The following is a 16,022-nucleotide window of genomic DNA, read 5'->3' on the forward strand; positions in this document are numbered from 1 at the left end:
GTTGGAGCCAAGTAGTTACGTAGGGGCTGAAAGGTGACTAGTCGTAGCAGTGTAGTGCTGTATAAAAATATAATCCAGTTACGTCTTAGCTGAACAATAAGCATGGATTACTATGGGGACTTGAGTACTATCATGGAACCAAGTTCAGCCAGTCTCACCTTTCACCTCCAAAGCACAATGCAAAGCTAATCCATGATTTGTGGTTGATTTTACTGGTGGGATCTAGGGAGCAATATTGTAAATTGACTTTGGGAAATTGTCAGACGCTGGGATTCAGCTTAGTTTACAGTAGTCTTCCCAATGAGTCATGGGAAAACTTGAGGGGCCAGGGAGTGCAATCCCCCCCCCTCTCGCCCCCATAAAATGATCACTATGTTCAGCAGGTATGTGCTTACACATTTGAGCTCTTTGCTTTTGTCATCACCAGTAAACTGAAACCAAGGCAAGATGGCAAACACTAACTCACAGGCTCTATGGGAAATACAGAACCTGAGTGATAGAAACTTGTGAGAATACACATCGTGAGGAAAGTAGAGCGCGCAGTTCTGCTCACGTGATTAAGAGGGCTGTCTCATTATGTTTGCAAAAATATGTAAGCTATATATCATATTCTTCAGCTGGTAAAACTGGCTCATTCATTTAGCAAAGGAGATAGAAAGCACAAGTTTGTAATTCTCACAGTTTAGAGAACAGCCCGCCTTATTTCACACCATTTATCTAACAGTTACAATTAATTTTGGGACAAGGTGGATAGACAAACCTAAACAAGAAACTGGAGAGGAGTTGTGGGAAGAGCACAAGAAGTGAGATTAACTCCCATCAGTCTTTGGGACAGGCACTTTCATTCCTAGGCATCTCACAGTTGCTGGGAGTGGAATGGCAAGTTGAGCTCTCCATCTCCACTGATACCTGTTGGTTTTTCCAGCAAACAGGTTGCTAAAATATTTATGAAGTTCTATGAAGAGTCAGGATAGCCTTTCAGTTGCAGTTCAGTATAGATATTTGACTACGCTTAGTGTTTCAGTTCCATGGCCGAGTGAGAACGACCAGTCTCCAGGTGTTTTGGGTGTTCCTTGCACAGAGAAGAAGAGAAGGGAAATAGAATGCTCAAGGGAAAGGTAGAAATCTAGAAGACAAAGGAAAAGTATTGTAGTAAAAAGGAGGATGGGAAGCAGGAAGAGACTGTGCAAGTCTGTAAAAATGTTGATGGTTAAAGGACAAAACCCATTCAGCTGTTCATGCACTCTATAGCATACCAGACTTTGTTTTGGTACAGTCACCTAATAAACACTTTCATTCAGGATCATGCTGAAAACTGGCTTTTGATTGTCTGCCAAGATAAAGGCTAGGCAGAACAATCCACAAAGGAGCCATTGTGGAGCAGACACTCACACCTTGCACACAGCCACCTTGTTCCCCATCGTGTTAGCTGGTACTGGTACCAAAGCTGAAGTTGCTGTACTTAAATGCCTTCTAATTAACCAGCAAATGTTTTGTATAAACCCTCAAGTCATGTGGCTTATTGAGCATACGGTAGCAAAGAATTGGGGAAGAAGAGGGAGCTACACTCTTGTTTAACGTGAACCAATGTTCAGAAGGAAAGTGTATTCCTTTCTGTCAGCTCAAACTCCCCCATTTCTTCAGCTACCCAGCTCCCATTCGTGGGCCCGATATTGCCCTGTCTTGCATGCTGGGCAGTCATTTGCACCTGTACCGTGTGGCTGTCAAGTGCTGTCATGCTGACTCGAGACATTTTACAGCCCCACTGCACAGGTATAAACCCAGTCCAAATGCAGCTGTACAGATCACTTTCCTCGCTCGTTCCTGCCACTAAATCATGCTGCTCTGTATCCCCCTCCGTCGATTCGTCTCCTTCACCCTATCAAACACACATACACACACTCTCTCTTTCTCTCCTGGGCTTAATTTGTAAGGGCCTTCCTGGCCCATCCCTGCCCTCTCTGGCATCTCCCATACACTATCAAGCTGTTGACCACACTCTGCCGGTAACACCAGTCATCTTCATCCACTTTACGTTTTTCCAACTAGCACCTTCGTGCTCTCTCACTGGCCACCTTCCACACGGAATGAGCTCCTCATCCACATCTGCAAAGCCACCTCATCACCCTCCTTCAAACTCTCTTCTGCTGCTGTGCCGACAAAGAAAAAACTCTACAGTTATTGGGCAGCTGCTGGGCCGAAACCCCTGCTTATGCCGACCACTAGAGTCTGGTACCTTTTGCTCCACAAGTCGGTTTGTTGTATCCATCTGTTGTTTGTACTCCGATTGCAAGTTTTCTGTGTTTGTACCGCACCCAGCACAATGGGGCCCAAACCTGTACCTTACTATACATCATTATAATGATGTAAGGCAGTGGAGAAAGAGGCTATTGTTGAAGTCCTACCTGCATCATTAGTGGTTTTTTTCTGTCAATCTTAAAACTGATTATTCCATTAATAACCTAAAAATCCAGTCACACAAGGCTGAAAGCTAACTCTAAGTTACCCCCTTTAACAAAACCTGCACTGATTTCACCGTTTTCTTTTACCAAACTGATACAAAGCACCTTCCGCTCATCAGACTAGGGAACTGATTGTAAAACGAAGCTTGGAGCTCTGCTGTGTGTCACTCTTTGGATAAGAGCGGATGTCAAATAAACACCGTTACAAAGGTGTGATACGGGGATACTGTGTCACCTACTGGTTGGTCAGATGGGCTCCACTCTCCTGTTGCCGTCAGTTGGTGTGGCTGTGATAATGGAAACACCATTGCATTTTTCAACCGTCTGCAAAGCTGGAGTTTTGGGGCAGGGTTTTGGTGCTTAACTATCAATAGATCTTCTGTCATTTCATCCCTGATGTAACTTTTGTCTTCAGTGGAGTTAAGCCAGGGATGAAATTGATCCATGATTATTACTGTAAAATGAAAGAACAGGTCCCCATAAATGGAGTAGGTCTGATCTGCATTTTTTCCCCTGATTTGTTCTTAACCCTGGACATTTCATAGGAGCTACATCAACAGATCCTAGGGGGCTGCATTCTCATTTCATTTCCACTTTTGCCCCCCAACCTTTCCTGCTGCAAGTGTTCAGAACCAGGAAACTAAGCTGCTTTTTAATGGGTGGGAATGAGAAGGGGTTGCTCCTACTAATTACTACTAGAATGGGAATGAAAAAACTATTTTATGGGACAATCAGGCTTCAGACTGTGAGAGGCCTGTTAACTTCCTTAATCCCTCCAAATGTCAGGCTGGTGGGTGGAGAACATCTCTTTCCTCTAACATGTAATGAGCTGGAGAAGCCTCAGCCAAGTGTCTGAAACAGATGTTTGTAGCTACTTGCTGTTCAGTGATCAGAATAGACTGCTCAGTCAGTTGGAGTTAAGAGTATATTATTTGTTACGGAAATAACTTCCCCAGTGGAGAAGCGCTGAGCAGCTTTTAAAACCACCACCCAAAAAAATCCGTCCAGTAATAGAAATAAAGCAGTTTGCATGGGGCAGCACTATGTTTGTCTCATGCAGCTGTCCGCAAGTTGTTAATACTGCAATTATCCTTCACTGCAGATTCTTCCAGGACGTGGTTCCAGCCATTAGGAAGTGGAGGGAAGCAGGAATGAAAGTGTATATCTATTCTTCAGGGAGCGTGGAGGCCCAGAAGCTTCTGTTTGGATACTCGACAGAAGGTGATATTCTAGAGGTAGATAAGATTATAGCCTTCTTTACAGCTTCTCCATCTGCAAAACGGGGATGGTAGCTACCTTCCCCAAGCTGGGGTGAGGATACACTGGTTTGTGCTGGCGATGTGCTAGCCATTAATATTCTTTGATGCTGCAATAAGTTACAGAAAAATTAGACGTGTATGAGGGGCGAAGAGAAAATGGCTTGAGCTGCGGTTGTCATGTCTGCTACAATTTCAGAGACTGCATTCCCATATTTGCTTTTTCAGTTGATATTGTGCACTGATATCGGCACAAGCCTTTCCAGTGCGATGGTGTCAACACAACAAAAAGATCTCGCTTTTCCCTGCTCCCCCCTTAAAAAGAAAGAGAATCCCCCCATTAGGCCACCTCTCCAGAAGAGTCTGAATACACTCACTGCCAGCCAACCCTGAGGCACTGTGCAAAACCTATTTCTTTAGCCATTTTTAAGGAAAGGCGCTAAGAAAACTGTGCAACTAATGGGCCCCCCCTGCTCTGGAGGCTCTTTCTGTTTGTTGTATCATTGAAAATGGCGTGTATTCTCTGGCTGTCCTGTGATCAGAGCCTTGTTTGTGAAATTCCCGTCACCACATTGGTAGGAAGCAGGGATGCCAATTAAGGTTCTGTAGTTCATTCTCTGGGTTCTAGAATTAGTATCCTCCTCCAAAAGCCATGCTCTCTTCCATCTTTCAGCTCTTTGATGGTCACTTCGATACCAAAATAGGTCACAAAGTAGAGAGTGAGAGTTACAGGAGGATTGCATCCAGCATCGGGTGTTCAACTAACAACGTTCTCTTCCTGACGGATGTCACTCGAGGTAGGAGGTCTGGCTTTCCTGCTTTTCTCCACGTTGCAGCAGAGGTGGGATGTGCTCTCTAACTGTACAGCGTTAAGCACTTATCTCCTCCAGGGTTGGAATGTCTGCACGTCCATTAAACTTTCAGCCCATCAGGTAGCCTCACTTGGTGTGTAGGCTGTGTCATGCCAAGGGAAATAGAGCAGCTATTTAACTTGAGGCATGTCTACATGAACATTTGGTTTGTGGCAAGCTGGAGTATAAAGGGAGTAGATCAAAGCAGGCTAGGGAACTTCTAGTGCGCAGCAGCAGGGTCCAGATGGACACTTACTAGGAAGTAGATTTACACCCCCGCTTGCCACAATCTAGGTGTTTGGGTAGACAAACCCAGTCTATTACCAGGAGCCTAGCACAGGCCACTAAAACTGGGTGCAAAGTAGTAAATCCGTGTCTATGTGCAGTTGACGAGTGTCTACAGGTGCACTGGCACAGCCTAAAACTAAGAAGGAGGGTTACTGTATTTTATGCTACCGTTACAAGCACCTTCTTCAGAGGACCTGATTGCCTACAGCGCAGAGCAGAGAATCATTAACAGCTGTGCAAAGTGAGTGTGACCTCACCCATCGTGAGGCAGTAGAAGTGGGATCAGCAACCTTTGGCATGCAGCCCATCAGGGAAAGCTGCTGGTGGATCGGGATGGTTTGTTTACCTGTAGCGTCGTCTGCAGGTTTGGCCAATCGCAGCTCCCACTGGCTAGCACATCCCTTGGCCCATGCTGCTTCCTGCAGCCCCCATTGGCCTGGAACGGCAAACCGTGGCCAGTGGGAGTTGTGATCTGCCGAAACTGCGGATGCTGCAGGTAAACAAACCATCCTGGCCCACCAGCGGATTTCCCTGATGGATCATGTACCAAAAGTTGCTGATTCCCTGCAGCAGAAAGTCAGGTCCAGAGAGCTTTTTTCACTCGCCTTTTTCCTTACATAAATATAGCATAGTTTCTAATGTTATACCAGCATAACCCCCCAAGTAACTTGGTTCAGAACATACCCCTTAGTATGCTTCAAAGGTAGCCCCAGATTAGGCCTCTAAGCAATGTATTCATTGTGGAACAAATGAGTATATTTGTCAGTCAGTATATCCACAGTCCTTAATAAAGAAATGGAAACTTGATACTGGAACACAAGCAGTGGAAGACAAGACAGAAATCCTAAAGGGCAACTTAATCTTAACACTGAGTAGCCTGATTTTACACTCCAGTTTTCCCGGCATTCAGGTTCAAGTTATTAATAAACTGAACCCCCACCTCATTTTTCTGCCACACTGTCACAGGTGAGAATATTATGGAGTCTGGGATTAGGATGCTCTCAGCTCCCTTGCAGGAATTTACTTTCCTGCTGCTCTGGCTGAAGCCAAACTGGCCTGTGTTCTGGGCCCATTTTTCTTTAGAAACTTCCCCCCATGTGAGAACACTGCTGCATTCAAATATATTGGTGATATAATGTTCCCTGGCCTCCTACAGTACCCTAGAGTTCTGCTCTTTTCACAAGCCACAAAGGATCCTGTGGCACCTTATAGACTAACAGACATTTTGAAGCATGAGCTTTCATGGGTGAATACCCACTTCGTCAGACATGCATCTAAATGTCTGTTAGTCTATAAGGTGCCACAGGATCCTTTGCTGCTTTTACAGATCCAGACTAACACGGCTACTCCTCTGATGCTCTTTTCACAGTAAGGCAACAGAGAACTATTAAAAAGAGAAAATCCTGGTTACCTCAAGTAAGACACGGGAGGTATTTGTCTCACTCTGCTCAGCACTGATGAGGTTCAGATGGAGAAGTTTCCAAGTCTGGGTGCTACACTTTAGGAAAGATGTGGACAAATGGGAGAGAGTCAGAGAAGAGCAATGAAAATGATAAAAGATTTAGAAAACCTGATCTGTGAGGAAAGGTTAAGAAAACTGGGCACAGTTTAGTCTTGAGAAAAGTAGACTGAGGGGAGACCTGATAAGTCTTTGAATGTGTTAAGGACTGTTACAAAGAGGACTAGGATTAATTGTTCTCCTTGTCCAGCAAAGGTAGGACAAAAAGTAATGGGCTTAATCTGCAGCAAGGGAGGTTTAGGGGAGATATTAGGAAAACTTTCTAACTATCAAGATAGTTAAGCTCCAGGATAGGCTTCCAAGGGAGGTTGTGGAATCCCCACCATTGGAGGTTTTTAGGAACAGGTAGGACAAACCTGTCAGAGAGGGTCTAGGTTCACTTGGTCCTGCCTCAGCAGAGGGGGTTAGATTTTATGACTTTGAGGTCCCTGCCAGTGCTACACTTAAATAAAATTGCATTGCTGTATAGAGACCCAGTTTGATTCTCAACCTCCAGTCCCCTTATGCATGCTAAGATGCCTCCCAAACCTGGAGAGGCAGAGGGGTTCAAGGAGGCACATGTTGACTTGCCCAGCAACATGAAACACCAAACTAACTGCATAAACCTTCTTGTTTCCTAAACCCTGGTCTTTCCACAGAAGCAAATGCTGCAGAAGAAGCAGACATGCACGTGGCTGTGGTTGTGAGGCCAGGCAATGCAGGGCTAACAGACGATGAGAAGTCGTATTACAGTCTGATCACGTCTTTCAATGAACTGTTCCTGCCTTCTTCCACTTAGGAGAACTTGTGCACCTGCACAAAAGACAAAATTACACCCACTGGAATGGTCCTTGTATAATCATTAATTATATTGGTAATAAGAATTTTAAAAAAGATATGTACAGGATCCATGACTGGCTGCAGAAATTGATTTAAGTATTTTGGAGGAGATTTTTAATGCAGTGAAATTGAGGCCTGTCAAAGTCTGTTGGAGTTGTGAGTGGTGTGAGAAGCAGCATCCATGAAGCCTGTGTTTTATTAGCTTTCCTATCAGGGAATTTATTACTACAGGGTGACTGTTCTGCCAGCCAACCACCAGGTAATCTAGTTGTGAAAATCCATGTGACAACATTTGTCACTTAAAAACAAAATATTCTGTGAACAAAGAACTTCTCTCACTCCCACAGACTTGAAAGGAAATATGAATTTTCCCCTTCCAATAAGATCTGTAGCTCTCATGCTGGAAGTTAAATTAAGCAATATTAATTTCGTAAGAGGTTAGGACATGTATGTTGGGGATAGCCAAAGGTAAATGTCAAATGTGGACCATGAAGTTTGGATACTGCAGCTTAGATCTGCCACAGAGACCAAGTTAAATGTAAACCTGCTTGTGATATTGGGCTATGCGCTCCAGGACCTGCTGCATGCTAAAGCCAGATTTCCATTCATTTCAGAAATGCAGCACTCCTAGCAATAATTCCTGAAATTTTCCTTAAGCAGCCAAGAAAAGGTTTCACTAACTCATAACTCAGCCCAGCTATAACTAGACATTATAAAAGACAGCTCATGGCTTTCGCACTACCTGCTGCATTTGACATCAGTGAATGATTACAAAAATACAAACCATGTAACAGCACCACTTAATCTATGCCACTTTATATTATGTGGTAAATAAAAGTACAATTGTCTTCTGCCTAAAATTCCAGTATTTGCATTATCCCACCAGTAGCCAGCCTCCAGCAGTGGTGGAAGGGTTTTCTTACCTGTAACCTGTTAGCTCTTTCCTTCAGTGCTGCAACACCCTTCCCCATTGTTTCCTGCAGGCCATGTGAGCCTTCTCTTGGGAGAGGAATTAGTGTGTTACAATCAAAACCTTCCTTTGCTTTCAGTTGGAGTTCCATATGCCGTAGGAGCAGGAGCAGGAAGTAGGCTACCTGTTGTTAACAGCAGTCAGCACAGGTGTAGCACAGTGCCTAAGGGTCTGATTCATCCCTACCTTTTACTTGTTATAGGTCCCTTGCACCTGTGGGTATTGAGCACTATCCAATCAGAATGGTGATGTCTACAGCTGTGAAGAATGTGTGTAAAATAGCTTAAAGTGCAAGGCACTGGAGAACAGCGTATAGGGGATCCTTTAACTCAAGGAACATCAAGCATTCCCAGTAAAATGTACACAAACCTCAGCGTCTCTTGCTTGTGCAGAAAGGGTAGCGATGGATGCTACTGCCTATTTGGGCATGTGCTTGTCTTTGTTCCTCACTGTGCATGTTTTAGCGGCACAGCTGGACTGCTTAAGTTTTGTCTAGCTAATGGTCTGAAACATGTCAAGTTTAACAACTCTATCTACTTAAACACTGTATGAGGAAACTACAGAAACACAGGCTTAAAGAAGCCAGAAATTCTTACCATCCTAGCAGCCCATGCAAATTCATGAGCTGAACAGGAAGGAAGGAATTTTTTCCATAGCAAATCTGTCTAACTCCCAGATTCCACATTGTCCGGGATCCTTTCTGCCTGTCTGGGATCAAAGAACATGTCTCTACTTAGCCTATGTGTGGAGTGCCCCCTGCAGGGGAGAAAGTGACAATTCTGATACCATGAGCCAGTGGTGGGGGCATTTGATTCTACCAGGACATGCCCTCTACAGGGAAGGGGAAAGGTGCCATGTTCTGCCCTAAGGACCTGCCATCCCAGAGAAAAACAGAAAGCAGCTACTCACTCTCTATAGATCCAACAGCAGGACTGGGCCTTACAAGGAATGCCAAGATTAAGTCAACATTATAAATGCCCAAATCCATTTGTTGTTGCTAGTAACACAGAGATAGTCTTTGCAAAAAAATAAAATGCATCTCGACAGCACATCCTTTTTAAACTGGGCTGGCACATCCTTTGGGAAGTAAGTAGCTGGCCAGCATTAAGAGGGAGACCCAGCTAATCTGAACACATCTGTGGCCCACTGCTTAGTTAGAGTGATCTGAGCACACTGCAGAACTGAACCAGATTCACAGCTGTTACTGCTATAGCTGTAGCTGCATGACTGACTGGGCACTGGATTTAAGTAAAGTGGATGTGTACCATTGTAGAACAATGCAAAGTGAGTATCTGCTCACATCTTGTTCCATTTATCATAATGAAACTGTATATGGGGGAAGAGAATAAAACTCACTATTTCCGTAAAAGAAGTTTATTTAGTCATGTTTCAGTGTATATTAGTAATTGTTCAGCTGTACTGAAATGTGCTATTAGAAATACATTAAGAAATGTACAGTACATCACCAGAAGCCTGAAATTCAGCTTGGATTGCATATTGTCAGTGGAAAAAATTCACAAACTTCAATTTTTTCTTTGATAAATTTCAAAATATAAAATGATAAAACACAAGCATTATTTGATTTAAAAAAAAGTCTCAGTGGACTATTTACAGTAAACACTTTTTAAACAAAAAACTTACTACTCTTCTCAATATGCACATGTGTGTGAGATTCTCCATTTATATGCATTCCTACCAGTCTCACCTTCCCCTGGCAGTGAAGAAAAGGAAAAGATACGTGGATTGGCTTTGTTACTTCGAGTCTTCCCACCACTATTTCATTTTAACACATGCACACATTCCCTTCCCTGAAAGTGTCCTGCTAACTTTTTCATATTCTTAGATAATGTTTTCACCTCTTAGCTCAGAGAGCCGAGAAGGCCCAAATTCTGCAGCCAGATGTAAACTCTGTATTCAGTGGAGTTACTCTGGAATTACACCAAGGTAATCAAGTGTAGAATCTGCCCCAAAGTAATCAATTTCATAGGGCTGGTTGAAAATCTTCCATCAAAACTGTTTTTCAGTAGAAAATTGGGTTTTTGTCAAAATGAAAATGTTTGTGAAGCGTGTCCTTTCTGCAGAAAATCTAGACTTTTCCTCAAAAAACAAATCCCCAAAGCCAAACAATTTTGATTTGGAAATGCTGGTTTTTCAACCTGCTCTATAATTTGAGCTGTATTTATGTAACATTATGAAAAGTCTCCTAGTTTTGGCCATTGACTCAAGATCATTGGTAGTTTAGCTCTGTTCCTTTTAGGAATGGAATGAAAGCTCTTCCGAGTTCTGCGGGGGTTTTTGTATGGCCATCTAGCCTGAACTTTTGAGGTGATTTCAGCCCCAGGCAGAGGGCCAGAGCTTGGCCAGTCCACCATTTAAGTCACACTTAAGCCCTATGATCCTGATCCTTCAACAAAGTCTGCACAGGTGGATTCCAGCGGCCATTGGCTTCAGTGGGGCTCTGCAGGGATCCAACCAATCGGAGTCTGTTGCTGAATTGGGCACACAGGTAGGTAAGTTGAGGCAAAGGCCTTTGCAAAGGGTGAATTTCACCGTTAGTGCATAAGCAGTAAAATAAACCTACATCCAGTAAAATCTGCCTGAATTTATGATGTTCTGATCAGACATGACCCAGAGAGTCTTCACTCAGACTAAGCTCAGACAAGGTTCCCCTTGTCAATGAGAAATGGTGATAAAAGCGGCTTTCTAAATATTATACACAGCATTTTATGGAAGCACTACAAATAAAAAAATCCACCCTCTTGGTCCCCACTGCGCAGAAGGAACGTTCACATTTTAGCCCAGTGCTGTTTGTGCCTGTGGGTCACAGCTGCTCAAACCATACCACACTGAGATGTAGCCCAGCCCCACCCATGCTGTGTTGGGATGCGTTTTCTATTTTCGCTTTGGTGCAGGTGGGCTGCCTCAGTACCACAACAAGGTAGGAAGTTGCTGACCACCACTGTCTGTTTCACCGCCTTTTTAGTTATCTAGTTTTTCCCAAACCAGGCCTCACCTTTACCTACTTTCCAAACGGGAAGTAGTGCCTATCCTTAAGCAAAGGCCAGTATGTTTGTGCTCTCTTCTTCCACTGACTGATTCCAAGTCCAGCTGCCATGAAACCAGCTGGTAATTCTTCCTCACTTCACAACCAAGCTACCCCTGTCCAACAAGGAGGCAATAAAAACCAGTTGAAACCTGAGAAAGTGCAGTCTAGTGGTCTGATTGCAGGAGAAGTCGTCTCCCCAGCTGTATAATGGGGATAATACCACCTACGTGACAGCGGCCTTGTGAGGATTAGGATGTTTCTAAGATGAATGGGATGGGTTGAGGGGAGAGACAGCTCTAGCACGAACTTAGCAGTCGGCCTTTCTTTACACATACATGGGTGTTTTCAGATTTGATCAGATAGGTCCTTGCGTTTTTGCTCTGCTCTTAAGCACCTGCCCTCAGAGCCCTTTGGCAATACATCTGTGACTACATGGAAAATGAACTTGTCAAAAAAATGTAATGAGGACGTGGGTTAAATCTCATGACCACGCCAGCCCACCTGCCATGTAACGAGGGCAGGGCTACACCTGATCCGTTTGATACTCGGAGGCTTCAGATGGGCTTTCGGAAAAGCTCAGAAAGTTTTCCTGGTACTCGGAGCAAATGATCTCAAATCTGCAGTGTCTGAACTCCACAGCAAAGGTGCCAAAGTAGCAGAGGAAGCACATCACCAAGCCCCACTGGATCCTGGCTGCGTGCATATGGATTCCCTGTATCATCAGGATGAAGTCTGGAGAAGAGCTGTCAAGGAGAACATGTTGGAGCAGACTCAGTCCTGGATGAGAGGAGGTAGGGCAGCTCTAGGTTGTTTTTCAAATGCATGCGGTGATAAAATCTTGCCTTCCTTTTACAATTAAATATAATCCACTGGGATAGTGGCAACCAATGTGCAATTAAAAAAGGTAGAGAGAATAGAGAATCAGGGACAGGGTGAATGTCAACTATCTAGTTCAGCCGGAAACTCGACAAACCAGGGACATTTGCAAGCCTGTTACATGTGGCAACACTTCCATGTGGATCATGAACGTGCTTCTGTTTCCACTAAACCGTGCTTAGCTCTTGCACCGCACTGTTCACCTGTACATCTCAAAGCATTTGACAAAGAAGGGGAAGTATCATCCTCATGATGAAAAGGGCACAGAGAGGTAAAGTCACTTGCTCAAGGCCAAACAGCCACTCAGTGGCAGAGCTGGGAACAGAACCCACTTTTGGGTCTCAGTTCAGTACCCTAGCCACAGACCATGCTGCCTCTCAATGAGAACAGGATCAGTCCCATTCTGGGCTAAGGTTAAACCCACTTATTTCTCCTACCACCCTTTCCAAATCCTCTGCAAAGCCAACCATTTTGGGGAAGCCTAGAAACACTGACCTACACCAGTAAAAATACCATCACTCGCCCATTATACTGAAGAAGAAACAACATAGTCTGAGATCAAACCTTCCTCCAAGTCTCCTAACGGTTTTGGCGTTGTCTGCCTATTTGGACTCAACTCCGTGGGATAGGGACTGTGTCTTTGCCTGTATCTCATGCTGTGCCAAGCACACTGATGGCATTTAACAAAACACTGACATCACACTCCACTGTTACTCTTTTGTCTTATCTATGGTATTAAAATGACCATGCTGGGGACCCAGTTCCAACACAAACTTCCCTAACATGGTTAAAACCAATTGGACTTGGCAGGGCTGGAAAACGGTTAAAGCAAGATTCAGCTCCTTCCTACAGTCCAAGACCCGGCCAAACTGGGCGACCTCCACGCTGTAACTGGGTCCCTCAATGCAGTGTAGATGTGACCTTTGACTCTGTTACAGGACCCACTTATCTGCCCACCTTTTCTAGAAGGTTGTTGTTTAACCTGCACCCTGAGAAGAAAGGATCACACACCTTTACAGCTAAAAAAATGAACAGCCTCCCATATAGCTTCATGCTCAGGATTGGATTTATCACAAAACGGGCCATTAGAATCTGCTCCTTTGGGCCATATTCAGCCATCGCGTAAGCAGTTCCAGTGCCCATTGCAGTGAATGGGAGTTGCGACCATATGGCTGAGTTTGGCTCTAAAGATCTCCTATTTCCTCCACATTTTCAGGGTTGTTCTCAGGTTGTGCCCAAGAGTGAAATTCACCTCATGCAAAGGGCCAGGTCAAGGCTTCTACCCCATGTAAGGCCTGTTTGGAGAGTTTATATGGGACTTCAGTGTTGTGGCCCTTTGCACAGGCTGAATATCCCCTGGAGTGAGTAACCAGAAACCAGGGCACTGATGATAGGGTTTTGCCAGTAACATTCAGCACATTTGTTCGTGAGCTTCTTTAGAGGTAACGAGAAGGACTGAACACTGACTTGCTGGATTTCCAGCTAGAGCAACCTTTCCTAAACCTCTCAAGATGATGTCCTTTTGCCAGACTCAACTTGCTGCAGCTATTTGTGCAGAATCTTACACAAAGAGCCAAAGTTGCTGGTAGAAAAGCATGCAGGGACACAGACCTGGCACATTACCAGTGATATATAAAGCAAAATCATGAGATAAACCTCTCTGAAAACAAACTTTTGTAGCTGGAAACGGGGGACGCTGCTATATGTTTACATCAGACTGGTGTATTTCCTGACATCAGGTGAAAGTTTCAAGAGCACCTAAGTCACTTAGGAACTTAACTCCCATTCTGAAAATGAAAATTAGGTGCTTTTTAAAAATTTTACCCAAATAAACCTTCAAAACACTTCTGATGTTAAGAAGCTCAACTTCTTTTGTTTTCCCAAGTTTTTCTCCTAAAATATTTCATGGTCCTACACAAGAGTTGCTAATATGCCCAATGGGGTAACAGCAATTTAGTCACATTGCTTTATTTCTTGGGATTTAGATACTGCTCTATGTTATAATAACCTCTGAAATGCTATAGTAGTTGTTTTAAACCCACTGCTGACAATCACAGTGAATGATGAGAATTTAAATGTTTGTGTAAAGAGACTTGAAAGAAACTTCCAAAAGTGGCAGCTTTTCCTGGCTCTGTTTCTTGACAGGAATGTGATGATGACAAAAGGCAATTTTCTCCTGTTATGTCCACTACTACAGTGAGAGATGAATAACAGTTCTATAAAGTGCCCATCACAATGCATCTGACGCTGAACTAAGTTAAAACAGAGCTGGGCCCCATGGCTCAGAGGGGAAAAACCACTCTGCTGACAAGAATTACAATGAAAACTAAAATGGGCAACAGAACAAGCACAATAGGAAGAGTTGACGAAACAGGGAGACCAAATGATCACTGGTGAAAGGACCCAAATCCTGAAGAGAAAACCCAGTACCAGGGGACTCTAACAGACAGGCTCAGGCTGAAAAGCACTAAGGCTGCAATTCCAAGTAACATCCTTATTCAGGATAATATTTAAGCACGTGCTTTCCTAAATCTGTCCATTAACAATAACAGTACTTAGCATTTCTACAGCATTTTCCAGCTAAAGGTCTCAATGGGGGGTAAAGATTGTTCTCCTCCTTCTAACAGATGGGAAGTGTGAGACACAGAATAATTCAGTGACCAGCGCAGGTCACAGGAGGTCAGGGGCAGACCCAGAAATAGCTCTAAGGTCTCCCGTGGGGCTGATTTTCAAAAAGCCTGCACAAACACCTGTGTACGCACTCCCAGGACTATCACCTGCACATGCAAATGGCAGAGTCTAACAGGTGCACATGCAAGTGACAGAATCAAACCCACTGGGGAGGTGGGCTTTGCATGTGTAAATTCTATCACAACCGATGCAGGTGTCAGAATTTGCTGACTGCACGGCCCGACTAGAGGGCAGGCAAGGCACAGTGAGAGAACTGAAGACCATGCCCAAAGAGGTAACTTCTTCACTCCTTGGTTAGTCAAATCCAAGTGAATAGGGAGGACGGGTTTGTGGTGTGGGCACAGGACAGGGACACAAGTGATGGGGGTTCTGTTCCTAGGCCTGCCGCATAGTGCTGCTGTGCAGATGACCTAGCACAGGTTACCATCTCTCTGTGTCTCAGTACCCTCGCCTGTAAAACAGGGATAACAATATTAACCTACCTCAGGGGGTAAACGTGAGGCTAAATTCATTAGTGGCCATAAACGTTTTGAGGTCCTAGAACAGACAGCGCTATAAAGGGGAAAGCAATTTTATACCATACATTACTTTTTAAATCCCCTCCTTCCATGATAAGCAGGCGTGTTATTTTAGGTGCTTGCAGGTCCAGCAAGCAAGGCAAAAGGATACAAAGGACCACACACAGGGTTATAGTGGCTGACAAGACAACTCTTGGAATCCCAGCTTTTCTTCCTTCATTCTTTAGGTTTATTTTGAGTGTCAAGGCAGCCTGAATCCAGCAGGCCAGGGTCCCAAAACCGAATGTCAGGGAGGTGCCGACATTATGGATTTCTTCATCGCTGGAGAGCTACCAAAAAAAAAAAAATTATTATAATAAAGGAACTTGTGATTGCTTTGATACGCCCCAAAGAAACAAACATCTATACAATTCCTCAGTGTGATCCTACTTTCGGGAAGAGGGAAGGAGGGGTGTAATATTAAAGCAGAATCATTTGTTGCAAAATACACAGTCAATGCTGCCTTCCTACCCCAGCTGCAACACAAAACAACACAGGCGTATGGAAGGTCCTGCTGCTTATAGCCTTGCTGCTGCTGCAAGCAGAATTTCCTCCCAAACCAAAGAGCAGTGGACCAAGTGATGTCCTGCAAACATCCCCGCCAGCTCTCTGGCAAGGCTGCTGGAAAAAACAGCCAAGAGATTTTTCCTGCAGAAAATCCTTTGCTGGTTCACCGAGGCCAACGCA

General features: G+C 44.2%; 2 protein-coding genes across 7 annotated transcripts in view; one reads left to right on the forward strand and one right to left on the reverse strand.

Annotated features, from left to right (window-relative positions):
• Positions 1–9,537, forward strand: part of ENOPH1 (enolase-phosphatase 1) — a 26,614-nt gene extending 17,077 nt beyond the window's left edge. Inside the window, exons 4-6 of the mRNA XM_032796860.2 lie at positions 3,565–3,697; positions 4,392–4,515; positions 7,015–9,537. Of these exons, the coding sequence (XP_032652751.1) occupies positions 3,565–3,697; positions 4,392–4,515; positions 7,015–7,154 (397 nt within the window). The 3' untranslated portion in view covers positions 7,155–9,537. The remainder of the gene's footprint in view (positions 1–3,564; positions 3,698–4,391; positions 4,516–7,014) is intronic.
• The window catches only part of TMEM150C (transmembrane protein 150C), a 41,209-nt gene continuing 34,710 nt past the window's right edge, over positions 9,524–16,022 (reverse strand). For all 6 annotated transcript variants that reach the window (XM_032796869.2, XM_032796863.2, XM_032796862.2 and 3 more), the window contains 2 exons: positions 15,448–15,625; positions 9,524–11,943 (listed from right to left, as the gene is read on the reverse strand). In XM_032796869.2, coding sequence (XP_032652760.1) covers positions 11,735–11,943; positions 15,448–15,625 — 387 coding nt within the window. In that variant the 3' untranslated portion in view covers positions 9,524–11,734. The remainder of the gene's footprint in view (positions 11,944–15,447; positions 15,626–16,022) is intronic.

The sequence above is a fragment of the Chelonoidis abingdonii genome, chromosome 5 (assembly GCF_003597395.2).
Source record: "Chelonoidis abingdonii isolate Lonesome George chromosome 5, CheloAbing_2.0, whole genome shotgun sequence".
NCBI classification, from domain to species: domain Eukaryota; kingdom Metazoa; phylum Chordata; order Testudines; family Testudinidae; genus Chelonoidis; species Chelonoidis abingdonii.